The following is a 13,986-nucleotide window of genomic DNA, read 5'->3' as shown; positions in this document are numbered from 1 at the left end:
TATTGAAAGGGAAGTATTAATTGTACTTGGATTATCTTCCAAAGTAATTGAGACACTGCTTGCTTCCAGACAGACATCAAACTCAAAAGGCCTGCTCTTCCAGCTGCTCTTGGTATAGCTCATAACATCAAGAAGACACCAAAAAACTGAAGGCCCTGGAATTTCAGATATTCTAGAATTTCTTTGTGATGATCTGCAACAGGGTTTTCATGATCATGCTACATGTTATCGTCTCTGGAGCTGAAAACCAGTCTCTGGATTTTTCAAAGCAGTGAAAAAACCCCTAAAGAACCGGAGCTCCTTAGTCAGTGTGCACAAAGCAGCCCATCAGTGCTATGTATGCGTCTAGACTGCACAATAAAGGTGCTGTAGCTACTGTAGAGTTAGAATTGCTGAAGGCTTGTTCTTTATAAGCTGTAATGGGAGGAATTTTAGAAAAATCCTGGAGTTCTTAACCCGAAAGTATGGCCTTCTAGCGTGAAAGGACATGATATTTTTAAGATTCCTCTAGCAGGTGCATTAAGCAACCCTGTACTAAGTTTTGATTCATTGAAAACATTATAGTTGTTCAAAGTAGCAGGCTAAGGCACTTACTGACAATGTTAGGTCCCATTTAGGAAAAAAATGTAGTTTAACAGCAATTCCAATTTTCTATTGTTGTCTTGACAATATAAGCTAAACTGAAACTGGCTGGAGAAGCAGACAGTTGCAGATGAAGTCATCTGGAAGCAAGTAGGGTCCCAGTTACTTTGGAAGACTATCCAACTGAGTTAATATTTCCTCCTCAACAATTATGCTGGATCTGTGGGATATAGCCTGGGGCTGAATGAAGAATGGGTTCACAAGAGTAGGTGAGCGGGATGCCAGCATCCTTTCCCTCTCCTTTGATCACTTGGGTCTTTTGGTCAGTGTAGAGGCAGAACTATAACCCAGCTTCCCCTGGGCTTATATCCCTAGAAGTAGGAATCAGGAAGAAACGTGGAGCCACCCTACATGCAAGATTTACCCTGTAACTTAAAATCTAGTTTACACAGGTGCCCCTTTAGTGTATTTCTCTCCTTTCAACCAGTAAAGCAGACTGACTGCTGAGATACTTTTTCTGTGCCACCAGACTGACGATGTGGTTCAGACACCATTCTCCACCGTTAGCCATGAGTCTGCTGCAGCAGTCTGCCTTCTGATTTTTCCCTCCCTTTAAGGTCACTCATGGAAACCACACTCTCCTCTGCCCATTTCATCATTTCCGCTGTTTCTAGGCATAGGCTCCAACCTTGAGCTTCTGAGTTTGTTCATGAGCCTGCTTCCTTTAGCATTTTTGTGGTGATGATTGAAAACAGCAGCGTTTCTACTTGCCGAGCAGCAAATCCATCTCCAAAGGCATAGTAAAAAAAACAGAGGGGACTGTTTTGATTTGGATGTGACATCTGCCACTATCTATCAATCATATTAATTCTTTCTTCAAATAAGCAATGGTTTGTTTAAAATGAGCCTTGCCATCCAGAGATGTGACAAGATATTGCTCGTGGATGTTAAATTGAATTCAATGGCACTTTTGAAAGTATCATCACATCTAGTGAGGCATGTGTAAAACTCCCTGAAAGACAATCAGAAGACAGCAGCTTTGAATCCTTAGCATGACATCCAACAAAGACACTTTAAACCCTACAACAATGAAACTAGTCAGCAGCTCTCCACGTGTAAATAAGGAAGCATCAAAGCCTCACCCCTAGGATAGCTTCTGCCTTTTTTTTCATTGTCATATTTTGGAAATACCTTCTATTCTGAATGACTTTGCTAGTGATACCACTGTAGCATCCACGGTGGTATTTCTGAAATAATAGATTTTTTTGAAACCATGCAACTAGCTTGATGCCTGCTGGCATGCTTTCCCATCTCAAGCTAGTCATAGTCATCTTCAATTTCTTCTTCAAAAAGAGGGCACAGAAGATTGATCTTCCAAAGCCAAGTTTGCCCATGGCTTTTCATCTAATACTTTATCTGGTTGGAACCGTATGGTAGATGCCACCTTTCTGTTGACAGTATTTGTTTTACTGTATTTTTTTTTTCCACTACAGGTAGGTTACTTGCATCCCTCTTGCTAGAGCCTTGAACCTCTACATACTTCAGCCTGCAAAGAGGGATTTCTTCAGAGGAGTCCTTCTAACTCATGGTGTTGGAAAATGCAATTTGCATAAACACCTTAATTTCTTCTTCAGAAATGACACACCCAAACCATCTTTAGTAAAACCCTTTTGTTTAAAAAAATGTAATTGTGTGGGTCCTCAGACCCAGAACGGCTTTTCTGCTTACCAGAAGCAGATGGATATATCCTGTCATAGAACATTCACCTGGAAGGTAGCTTTTGGTCTTTTATTTTAAATCAAGTAAGTTAAAGACTTAAACTTAACTGCCCAGATATAGCAATGGGCTAGACTTAAGAGTTATCTGCCCAGATACAGCTATGGGCTGTCTTTAATTGTACTTCCTAAGAAAATGATTTTGCTAGTTAGACTTGCTATCTGATAAGCACTGCCAGGAGCTACTGGCATTTTTCTAAAAGGGGGCAGATGCTTTTCTTGTGCACAAAGAGCTGATCTGTTGTAAAGATCTACTCTTGACCAAGGTGTCCATTCCTGAAGTTCTCTAAAGATACTGCTTAAATTTTCTATGGCAGAGTTAGAGCTTCTCAGAAGTGTGCAAAACAGCGGAGAGGACTAATCCACCAAGCACTGAACTATGGGAGAATGCTGTCGATTAAAACATCCATTAAACTATTGTAAGAAAGATCCCAGGGAAGAAGATTTTTAACTATAGGAAGTAATGTGGAAGTTATTGTCCTTCCTACTAAGTTCAGTGACTGTCAATTACTCGGTAACGGTTTTATCTTATCTGATTTCAGGCAGATGGAGCTAGAGAGAGACTATCAGAACAACAATACAACCGCCTTGTGGAGTACATCACAAAGACATCTTATCACCTCGCTCCCAGCACCACAACAGTGCCAGCTTTGCAAACTGTGGCTACCGAACACCTTCCAGTTATAATGAAAATGTATCAATATGTAGTTGATCCAAATTTTGCCCAAGTATTCATTAGCAAATTCACCATGGTGAAAAATAAAGCCTTGAGGAAAGGATTTAATTAATGATTATTTGTGGTGAGTAAAGTAATACCTGACTATTTTGAAAGCAATACCTTCTCTGTAGTAACCTACATCAAGTAGAGATGCATATAATTTTTGAGGAGGTAGGAGATGATAACAAAGTTAAGCCCAATAGCTTTTCTAATCTTGACAACATTTCTGCCCCCTAGCCAAAATACTAGTGCTGGAAGGAAAGTGTTCTAGCAAATGAATAAAGTGAAAAGGAACAGCCTTGGACTATAGCTCAATCAAAATCCTTTTTCTTTTCAATAACCAAAAATCAGAGAATAAAGAAAAGTTGCGTGCATCCAGACATTTTCGCCACACATGCAAAACGTGTATCAATACCTACTATATCATATTTTAGGGTCTGCCAGTTTCTGTTATAAACCAGGTTTATAACTCAGCTGTAAAAACTTGCTCAAGGCTGAGCCTTTCCCCACACACGCACACTCCCCCCAACATGTACGTCCTGAGGCAAAACATTTTCCCCCACTAAATCTGAAAAAGCCGGTGTGGCTGTTTTAAGTTACTAGTGACAGCTGGGCTTTAGCACCACTTTAACCTTAAAATAGCTTCCTTTATTTGACTGAAGTTTTGCAGGACATTAGTCCTTAATGTAAACTAGTGCCTTTGTGTGGTTTGGAGAACAAAACATGAACTACAACATGAATTTATTTTTAAAACTATCTGTATATAGAAACTTTATTTTATCCACCATCAAATTTTCAGGCGGCCTTTCAATGTATATATGACATTGTCCATTGTCTGGTCGTTAGCTGGAGGCCAGTAACATGCAATTCAAAAATTTAAGAAACAGAGATTAGTCTCCTTAAAATCTACCAGAAACCTGTAAGCTCTACGTTACATTGATGCGCAGGTGCTAAGTATAGCCTTGTTGGGTCTCGCTTACTTCTCATCTGCCACCACTACAAAGTATGTGCTCACTTTGGCCCTACTTAATTTTATGCTTATCATCTTTGAACAGATAAAACCAGGCATATTTAGAAACACGGCCCTTCAAATATGTGTGTGTGCTAAGAAAAGTGAGATTTTTTTTTTCAAGTTGATCGAAAAGTATGGACCCACAGGCACTGATTACATTAATAGTTAATGATGCCATCATGATACACTTACAAATATGATGATCAAGACAAATGAGCTTTCTAAGTGTCTTTTCAGATGTTTTACAGTTTGTAGTAGACAAGAAATCGCTGTCTCTGGGCACAGTTAGATTACTTTATAAACCAAATCTGGCTATGGCAGTTTTATTTTAAAAAACAAGATCTTAACGTGGTTTTCAACTATGCGTGTTACTTTTCTCCCCTTTTCTATGTATCTATGGATGTGAATTTTGTCTGGGGATTCCTGAACATGGCCGGAATCAGAGACGAGAACTGGAATAAATTCTGATCATCATCTGTAGCAGATACATATGCTTTATAGTTAATAACTTCTATGCATACTTGATATGACCAAATGCACAGTAAATAAGAATGTAGTAACTGCAAAGTTTTTCTCATGAGCTCTGTTTTGTTAAAAGTTATTTCTTCTAAAAGCTGTGTCTCTTGTATACTGAAAATACCGAAGCCTGTGATCTGCATTGTCCTTTGACTGTGAAATAAGCCCATCCATTATCAACATTTCATACAGTGATTGAATAACTTAGTTATTGTTTAAATAACACTATTTAAAAAAATGCATATGTATATATACACACAAGCTTCATTCCTGAATATTTTATGGAAAATAGTTTAATACTTCTAATTTTGCATATTGGTGGATAAATTGTAATATAACGAGATTGTTTAAAGATAATAAAGCTATTCCTGTAATACTTGTTCTTGTGAGCTATTTGGTCATTCAGTTACAAGGCAATGAACAGGTCACTGTGTAGAACAACGACAAGAGGGACATACAAGCTTCATGTAGACCCCATTAGATGTCAGTTGGTCACTGGACTTCATCATGTACCAGAAAATGCAATAGATCATGACAATACTTTGCAAGTAAAAACTGATTATTAGCTTGCCAAAAAACATGTGCCGAAAAGTTTTATGCTTTTGTGACTAACTAACTGAATCAAAACAGCACTGTAGTCACCATTTGAATTAGACTAATCTGTTCATTATTTCTGTAGTACACAAACCAGCCAAGAGGATGCAAACACACCTGTAAAAAATGAGGGAAGGCAGCAGTTTAATTTCTCAAAGTCTGTAGACTGCAGCCATTGCTTAAGATGATACATTTGTGTTTTTCCTGAATTATATTCTCCTGGGATAAACACTTGCTTAAATTACACTCTTCTTCAGTGACTTACTTCAGCTAGCATCTTTGCTGCATTAGGCAGGTTCTTTCTCCCCCTTCTGACCACATGTATGGAAACGTGTGGAGACAGCATATAAATCAGCCTCTCCTACGTACGAGCTGTGTGAACTATGAAAACAAAGTTGTCCAAAGAGCAGCTGCCTGTACTTAGCTGCTAAAGCACTCCAATGTGTACTCTTAAAACATGCCTACTCTCATAATGCTCTTTAGACCTGGAGAGCTCACAACTTCAAATCCATCTTTTTAGTTTGCTTCCAGAACAATCAATCATTCCTCAAACACTCAAGAATAAAGCCAGCCAGCCAAAAATTTGAAGGCGTGGTCAGGCTTATACATGGAAGGACCTTTCCCAAAGTAGTTTAGGTCAAACAATTCCTTTTTATATATTATTTCATACATAAATATAGCAAAAACCTTTACGAACAGTCGGGATGGTCTTGGAGCAAAGCATGTTTTTCAGCTCCGCATCTCCTAGAAACAGCATGTGCCAGGCCCTGTGACAAGAAGCTCATGAGGGTCTCACACAGGTCTGTCTTGTACTATGCTACGTCCCACTCCCACTTGTTTGTAAGATAGGGTGAGCTGAACTCTTGCTGGCAAAAGCAAAAAGACAAGACAGGAAAATTGATGAATTTTCTTTCCTGCTGAAAGTACTTGCTTTGCATCCATTGTGAAACTGTAATATACAGACAGCAGCAATTACAACCTGCAGATTCTCAAAGCACAGACATAAAAGTTAGAGCTCACCTTTCTTTGTTGGCGATGAATACATTTAGCCAGAGCCCTCTTTGAGCTCTGCTGCATGGTTAAAAAGCTGTCTTCAGTCACAAAACTTACTTACTTTAAATCAACGTGTGCTGGTAATGGAAGGAACACAGGCTACAACAGTAACTGCTGTTGGTTCTAAGAGTTTAGAAGAAACTTACTTAGAAGTAAATTAATTCATAGCAACTGGGAAGAATATAGGGGCTAGAGCTGCAAGGGAAGCCAGGCCTATTAGCCTTGCACACCTGGCAGTAGCAAGGTTCTTTGCCTCGGAAGCTGTCAGTATGACTAAAGACCCCATGCTATTTAAACCTGCAGACATGCCTGAGAAAATGTTAGTCAGTACTTAATGGCATACAATGTTTATACTGTACATTGGGAAGATAAATGGGTATCATTTGCTATTGTTAAGTTCTGGTTTACATTTATAAGAGCAGGGCTAGATGGTTTCCCCTGCACCACTAATGTCACATTCTTTCTTTGCTTAAAGGAAGCACAGCCTATGTGGAAAGTTTAAAGAAAATCCCATGTTGCTCTGTAATAGTGCGATGAATCAAATACATTACTTATATGCTTCCATTAGTCCAAATGTTGCTCACGGATACCTATTAGGTGTTAAGTAGTTAATGATCCATTTAAAATAATAAGTTACTCCAAGCAGGATTTGAACTGAAGACCTTCAAATATAACACAGATGGCTTAATTTGTCATGCTGCTTCATACAAAGCCTTCCCTCCTTTAACACAACTGGCTCCGACTCCTCTCCTAGTACCCACAGTCAGCAATCAAGAACCACAGGCCTAGGACCGTCTTCAACCTCAGCAACAGGCAATGCACAAAGCATGTTCAAACGATGGGTATCATGGCAGAAGACAAAGCATCACGTCTTGCGCTACACACAATGCAGCAGAGATCAAAACTGTGCTTAGCTGACTACTTCCAGATACTAAAAAGGAGTTGCTAGGTGTCTAGAAGCAGCATGCAATGATTTTCATTACTGTAATATCCTAAAAGAAGTATTTCTTTTGTCTGCTTTTACCCTCTTTCCCCGTGTATCTCAAATATATGTGAACATACCTGCAGTTTAGAGTCATCTTCCAATTAGAGTAACATACCATGTGCAAGAGTGGGCATTTGCACAGTTTGTAAGCCTTGATGTAACGGTTTGCTGCTGTAAGGAAGGCAACACAGTGATGGCAGCAGAAAAAGACAGGAAGGTTGGCTAGTGTATTTCCAGAATGCCTCTCCAAAATCTTTCACCTCAACATCAGTTCACCTTGTTAAGCCAGAGGTAAAATAGACCCTTCCAGAAATCCAGCCTCTCCCTTCTTGTGACAACCATCCTTTTGCATATCCCACCAGCAGCTGGGACAACCTAGCTGTAACTGCTTACAGATATGCTTTGTTTTCAAATGTGGAATTTGGACAAAAGAGATATGCAAGTAATTCCTGGGGGAAAGAAAACTAGACCTAGTCATCTTGAGCAATTTATGAAGGCTTTCCACCACTCTTCCAAGCATCTGAGCATTTAAGCATTTCGGCATTAATGAAGACAACTAAGCACCACTGACACATGTATTTTATTTATTGAGTTACGTTAGAGCGTGCCATGCACTGAAGTGCATTACACTTTACAATTCGGTGAGCAAATAAGGTTCGGTCATCAAGTTTCCTTAGACTGAAGGGGATCTGCAAGATAAAAAAAAAAAGTTATGTTATGTTGGACAAACTTCATGCTCTAAGTAAACATATTAGTATGTATGAATGCAAAGCAACAGAGAGAAATGTTTATGTGGTGGTTTAGTCTAGAGGAATTCCCCCTGTTATTTCCTGATGGTTTAAGATTCACACACCCTTCATGTGGCAAACAGAAGTGAAACATGGAACAAATCAAGAGCTGGAACAATACTGCACAGCACATCAGATTCACTATACATGCTGCACTGATAACTGAATCAATCTTGCTAAGGGCCCGAAAGAGAAAGGAATGCAGATTTCAGATAGGAGCCAGAGAGGAAACAAGTGGTGTAGGCAGCCTACCAAGGAAGGAAGAAAAGCAAATTCAAATTGCTTCTCCACACTATATTGAACACAATCCAAGACCAGCTGTGCGCCACGACAAGAGTCATGCAAGTGGTTTGGTTAGCCCCCAACTCTGAGCTTGTCCCTTTATTCTATTACTGAGCACACTGTCAAGGTAGGATCTAGCTTCCATTATCAGTATCACCACACAAAGTCCATGCCAAGTAGACAAAACGGTGTAAATTCTCACTTAGCTTGGCACTCCACACCAAGTTTGTTCCTGCTGGGCATGTAAGCACCTTGGAACCTAACACCTTATCTAATGCATTCTCCTCCCTGCCTACCCTACCCTCTCCTCAATTTGGGGGCTAAGTACTGATTCTAGAGTGAGTATTCAGTGAGGTTAAACCACTGTATTTACTACCACGTACAGAATATATTCCCACAAAATGGGAGATGTAGAGCATGCATGACCACTGCACCCTTTAGGTAACTATAACAAAAAAAGCATCAAATTCAACCTCCATTCAACTTCCACAGCTAAGATTTAAGCTACTGAGGCAAATGAAAATGTCTTCCATCTGTTCTGTGTCCTTGTCATTTTCACAGTCTTTCCAGAACATCTGAAACACTGGCATTGTTTTTCCCTTCTTCTACTCATGTATTCATGTGCAGGCACAAAAAAGTCAAACTCTTTCTACTATGAAGGACTGAAAAATATCAGTTCTTATATAAATAGGCAATTCAAACGAAATCACATCTAAAGATTTGTCTTTCACATTTTCTTTTGAGCTGGTGTAATTAAGGAATGGAAGAAATGTTTAGGAAACATTTAATTTTAACAGGTGCACACAATGTGCAACTTTTTTTTTTAAGCTGCAAATGGGAACATAAGCTGAGAGTGGAGCTCTATTTGCACTGAAAAAAATCCTGCTCATGATTCCAATTAAATATTCAACATGCATCCTTGTTGACAGTGTTTGTTTCAAATGATTTTACCACCAGATGGCCTTTCAGAATACTCTGATGAAGGCCATCTGACTAAAGAATGCAATTCCAGTGTCTAAGAAAAAGTGCCTATATATTAGCAATAGGACAAATCAGAGGAAGAATTAGCCAAGATTAAAACCAGGTAATTTTATCATTTCATTATTTATCTTTGTTGCAGTTGTAGTTAAAGTAACAGAAGCTTCCCCCTCTCACAAAAAAAAAAACCAACCACAAACCAAAGGGACTGCCACATTTGGCTTTTTCTTTTTAAATTTCTCAGATGAGCCAGAGCTCTGCTTTCTTATCTGTTACGCAAAAACACAATAATTGTAGATTGTCACACAATAGTATTTAGTATTAATGGTGTTAAGTACAAATCTTTTATTCAATCTTGCTGCTTTAAGCAAACAGGCTGAGAAAATCCAGCTGGCCAGGATAATTAGAGACACAGATTATCACGTAATGATCACAATATGAAAACATTCCAAAAGAATGAAAAAGCTATCATTCTAGATTAGTTTGAAGTCATTTTAAGAGAAGCAGAGAACTCAATGTAAGAAATTTGGATCAAGAAAGGGGGAGGAATTCTTTATTGAGTTGTCACATCATGAGCTTGTGCAGTTTAGTGAGTGTGCTTATTAATCACTACAACAAGGTTGAAATCAAGACTTTTTTTTCCTGGTGTTTTGACAACAACTAAGGGAGAACAAAGTTTGCTAGTCTTCAAACAAAAGGCAGTATTTAAGTGCTAGGAAAATAGTATTGTGAACAAAGTTCTATTCAAGCTTAATTCAGTATGGCAATAATATGAATATTAGTACATAGAGCTGTATACCATTGCGATTTTTTAAATATATATATATGTACATATGTATGTATTTAAATATATTTCCCCTCATGACTAGTTATCTTTCCCCTCTCACCAACTTCAAAAGACAAAAGGATGTATGGAAGCTGTCTCTGTCTCTTACATTAAGATGCATGCTATGAGAGAGAAACAGCCCCTCCATTTTCTCATTCACTGTACCACCACAAGTACGTAAGTAGTAGATACAGACAGCCCAAAGCTAAGCAGTTCAAGATGTGACAGCATCAACACAACAGCAAAATCAGGCAAGTCTCATAGTTTAATACAAGAGCTTTGTCTCCGCTACATAGCTGCGTGAAGAGGGAAAGGCCGGGCATCACTCTGTGCAAGTCTCCTATATCACACAAGTTAAACAAATACCCAAAAGGTATTCAGGAGCTTTCTATACTGCCCTTACTCCCCACTCCCCAGTTCCCATATTTCTTCATGTTTTTATTATCTGGAGGTCTCTCAAGTGCAATTGTATCCTTTTTATTTTGGAGTACCTTTCCATTTGATCAAAAAGGAAGAACCTCCAAATAGGAGCACAATGTTTCACTGAAAACAATCTAACTCACTCTTGTTCCAATGCAGAGTAGCTTATTACCTGTAAATGCAGGTTACCATCATTTAGGTGGTGCAGACTCAAGCACACCAGCTGCTCTCATGGCTTCAAAGTCCTTCATGGGATCATAGCTTTTATAGAACTCTGCATAAGCGCGTTTTCTGGGATCAGCAACTCCAAACTGGAGAGTAACACACATAAAATTAAAGCTTGCAAAGCTTTATGAAAATAATTTTTTTTCTATTAGTACTATGATTTGTGTCAGCAGATATCAGTCTAAAAAGCCTTTAGCTCATACTAGTAAAATACTACGTTGTTCCTTTCAAATCCACATTTCAGGCTACCTGACCATTAGACAGGAAAACAAATGTCTGAAGTGAAACCTTAAAAAGAAAGTCCAGTACAAGACAGCACATTCCACTTTTAAGATCCAGAAAGACCCCGCCTATATTGACACTCAAGTGTCCAGTGACCTCTCTGCTAATAGTGTTATACATAAAACATGACATTATGGCAAGTTTTGTGCCTGTGGGCAGCTGCAAAACTCTAACTCCCGATAAAATGGCATCCTAAAACAATGTATTACATTTTACAAGGCTACCAAGCCAAGCTTACAGCTCACTGGCATAAAAAGACACAATCCTGACTCCTTGGATACTCATTCACCTGACACACAGGGATATGCTAAAGAAGCCCCCCAAAATGTGAAGGAAAGTTCAAGGTGGGTTTGTCCAAAAGCACTTAACATGTAACGAAGTAAATCGCTACTGAGATCCATGTTACTTGTTCTAAATACGGTCTGCTGCCTTACTAGTATATTAATGTGGAGGTGCCAAATAAGGTATAAAACCACAACCAATAATAAAAAAATTATATTGTAAGCCTGACCACAAACAAGCTTGTCTATCTCTTAACAAATGTGTCAAGTAGATGTCAAGCTTTAACAGTGCAGCTTATTGTTACTGATAGACATTTGTTGATCTCTGAGAAGTTTAAGTCAACTGTGGTATTTTTGTGATGGACAACCTCAAGTTAACTTAATTTCTAGACACTTTTATCAATAGCTTCCTGAGTACTCAAAGGCTGCAAACAGTATATAAATGAGTTCAATGGGCAAACCAAGATCCAGTTCTTCCACAGTAATTCAAACTGTGTTGCTTGCTTTGCGTATGAGATCCAAGAATTATTTAGTAAAGGCATTCAAGAAGAACTACCACTCTTTTCTTTGTCAGCAGTCTCTTAAGGGCCACAAAAACCAAACTCCAATCTCTAAGTGGGTTTTTTTGGAAATATAATGCTCCATTTCCACAAGATACTTCAAAATAAAAGGACCATATTAGCCTTCCCCACATTGCTATCCTCAGTGTAACGGATGGGTTTTCCAAATTGCTTATCAGCAAGTTTTCCAAAATCAGTCTAGAGATAAAGTAAGACTTTGACAACCTCTCAAGTCTCGGATACTGTGACAGAGAGACACACAGACTATCTAGAGTTAACATGCATCAATCATGCAAATGACCAAAAGTAGTCCAGGACTAGGAGACTCAAGGTTAAGTTGTTGTGAATTGTGTATCTTAATCATACAGCTTAAACCATAAGGTTATTCATATAATTTCTTCAAATGAAGATTAGGAAGATTTATTTACGTTCTGGAAATATGCTTACAAAAATACATTACTAAACCTTTCTGATGAACAGCTCAACCAAATCTCAACAAAAAAATATTATGAATTCTTAAAACACTCTAATGAGTCCAGTTTATAATTGAATGACTACACAGCTCACCTTGTATAAAGCCGCACATCCCACAGATACAAAAAACGCCCCAAATAGATGAAACTTCATCCGCCTGGCCAAAAGGCGCCGCATTTGTGGCTTAGGCAATAGTGCAGATGACATGGTGATTATGTTTACTAAAAGAAAAAAAGAAGGCAGAGAAGGGAATTGTGGGATAAGAAGCTCTGCTAAATAATTTTCTGTAACTCTACTCCAGAAAGATTGTGCTTTTTGTATTGTGTAATAATCATTTTCACAACATAAACAATAGCGCTCCCCTCTATTTGACTTTTCAGCGAGAATATTTAATGGACAACATTCAAGGACAACCTATTTACAACATGAATCTAAGTAAGTTTTTGTACTCCTTATGTCCAGTACTCAAGGAATCAAGACTGGCCTTTGCTGTTCATACTAAATCCTTCCCTCCCTGCAGGGTCTACCATTTCAGGCCTGCTGTCCTGATGTTTACATCAGAAGACACTCAGAGCATTGTTCATATTTTATTCATTTCTAAGGAAAAGAACATGCCTCTTAAACTAGTTTGTGGGTTTTGGTTTTTTTAAGTAACTGCAAATCCTACTGCATCAAAGGATTTTTTTTCTATTCGGTATGATTTTACTAAAAACCTACAAGGCCTGAAGCAGGTGGCTCTCTTTAAACGGCAGTTAAAGGTTCCCTCTCAGCGGGGAGCGGCTCCGAGGCAGCGCTGCCCGCAGAGCGCTGCCCTCTGTGCAGCTCCCTGCGCTCACGGGGCCAGGGAGCGGGAGCGAAGGGCGGGAGGTCCCCAGCTGTCCGCAAAGGTCTTGGTGCTGCCCGCAGCCGCGGACACCCGTTCTCCTCTCACATTTAAGAGGAACCATCATAGACAGGCTCCTCTCCGGCCCCCCGCTGTTACCGCAGGAAGGGGCTGCAGCGCCGTGGCCCAGCTGAGACCTTCCCCGCACTGGTCCTCCCCGCCTCACAGAAGGCGCTCCGACCCCCTCCGGCGTCCGCCGCCGCAGGCCCCGTCCTCGCCACCCTCAGGGACGCGCAGAGGTCATCGGCTGCCGCTGCGGCGGGCCGCCGGGCCGCGGCCCCGGGAGAGCAGAGGCGGGAGGCCGCGGGGGTGAGGGGGAAGAGGGGACCCGGCGGCAAGAGGAGGGAGCGCGAGCACGGCCTCACCTCAGCGCGAGCCCCTCAACGTCCTTCCTCCCCGCCGGCCGGGCACCCTCTGCGGCGCCGCTATCCCGCATGCGCGAGAGGCGGCGGCCCGGGTACGGCGAGCGGCTCGGCTCAAACCCGGCAATGCGCGCGCTTCCGGGGTGGGGGCGGGGAGCTCCTGGCCCCGCGCGGAACTCGTGTGGGGGGTGTAGGGGGGAGCGATCGATCTCACCGTGTCGGGCCTCGCCATTGTCGAGCAAGAGTGAAGCGAGAGGGGCGTGCCGCCCACCTGAAGGACGCCCAGGGTGACGCTGCAGCGCCGAGGGGCTCGGGGAGGGCCCTTCCCTCACCTCAGGCCTCCTGGGCGCTGAACGCCCTCAGCGGGCCCAGCAAGCAACATCAGTCCCT

The 13,986-nt window shown here is 40.7% G+C and overlaps 2 protein-coding genes across 2 annotated transcripts in view; one reads left to right on the top strand and one right to left on the bottom strand.

Moving 5' to 3' along the window:
- The window catches only part of VPS13B (vacuolar protein sorting 13 homolog B), a gene marked incomplete at both ends in the record, with an annotated part of 485,525 nt that extends 482,380 nt beyond the window's left edge, over nt 1-3,145 (top strand). The window contains one exon of the mRNA XM_081996267.1: nt 2,900-3,145. Within this exon, the coding sequence (XP_081852393.1) occupies nt 2,900-3,145 (246 nt within the window). The remainder of the gene's footprint in view (nt 1-2,899) is intronic.
- A 4,657-nt stretch (nt 3,146-7,802) lies between these two features.
- Nucleotides 7,803-12,558, bottom strand: COX6C (cytochrome c oxidase subunit 6C; the record flags this gene model as incomplete). Its single annotated transcript, XM_082014880.1, has 3 exons — nt 7,803-7,924; nt 10,702-10,840; nt 12,445-12,558. The coding sequence occupies 2 exons, from the start codon at nt 12,556-12,558 to the stop codon at nt 10,721-10,723; spliced, it is 234 nt and encodes a 77-aa protein (XP_081871006.1). The 3' UTR covers nt 7,803-7,924; nt 10,702-10,720.
- Between the last annotated feature and the right edge of the window lie 1,428 nt (nt 12,559-13,986).

This window comes from Phaethon aethereus (assembly GCF_964289735.1).
Source record: "Phaethon aethereus genome assembly, chromosome: 2".
Lineage (NCBI taxonomy): Eukaryota > Metazoa > Chordata > Aves > Phaethontiformes > Phaethontidae > Phaethon > Phaethon aethereus.
This window is presented reverse-complemented; position numbering and strand designations above follow the sequence as displayed.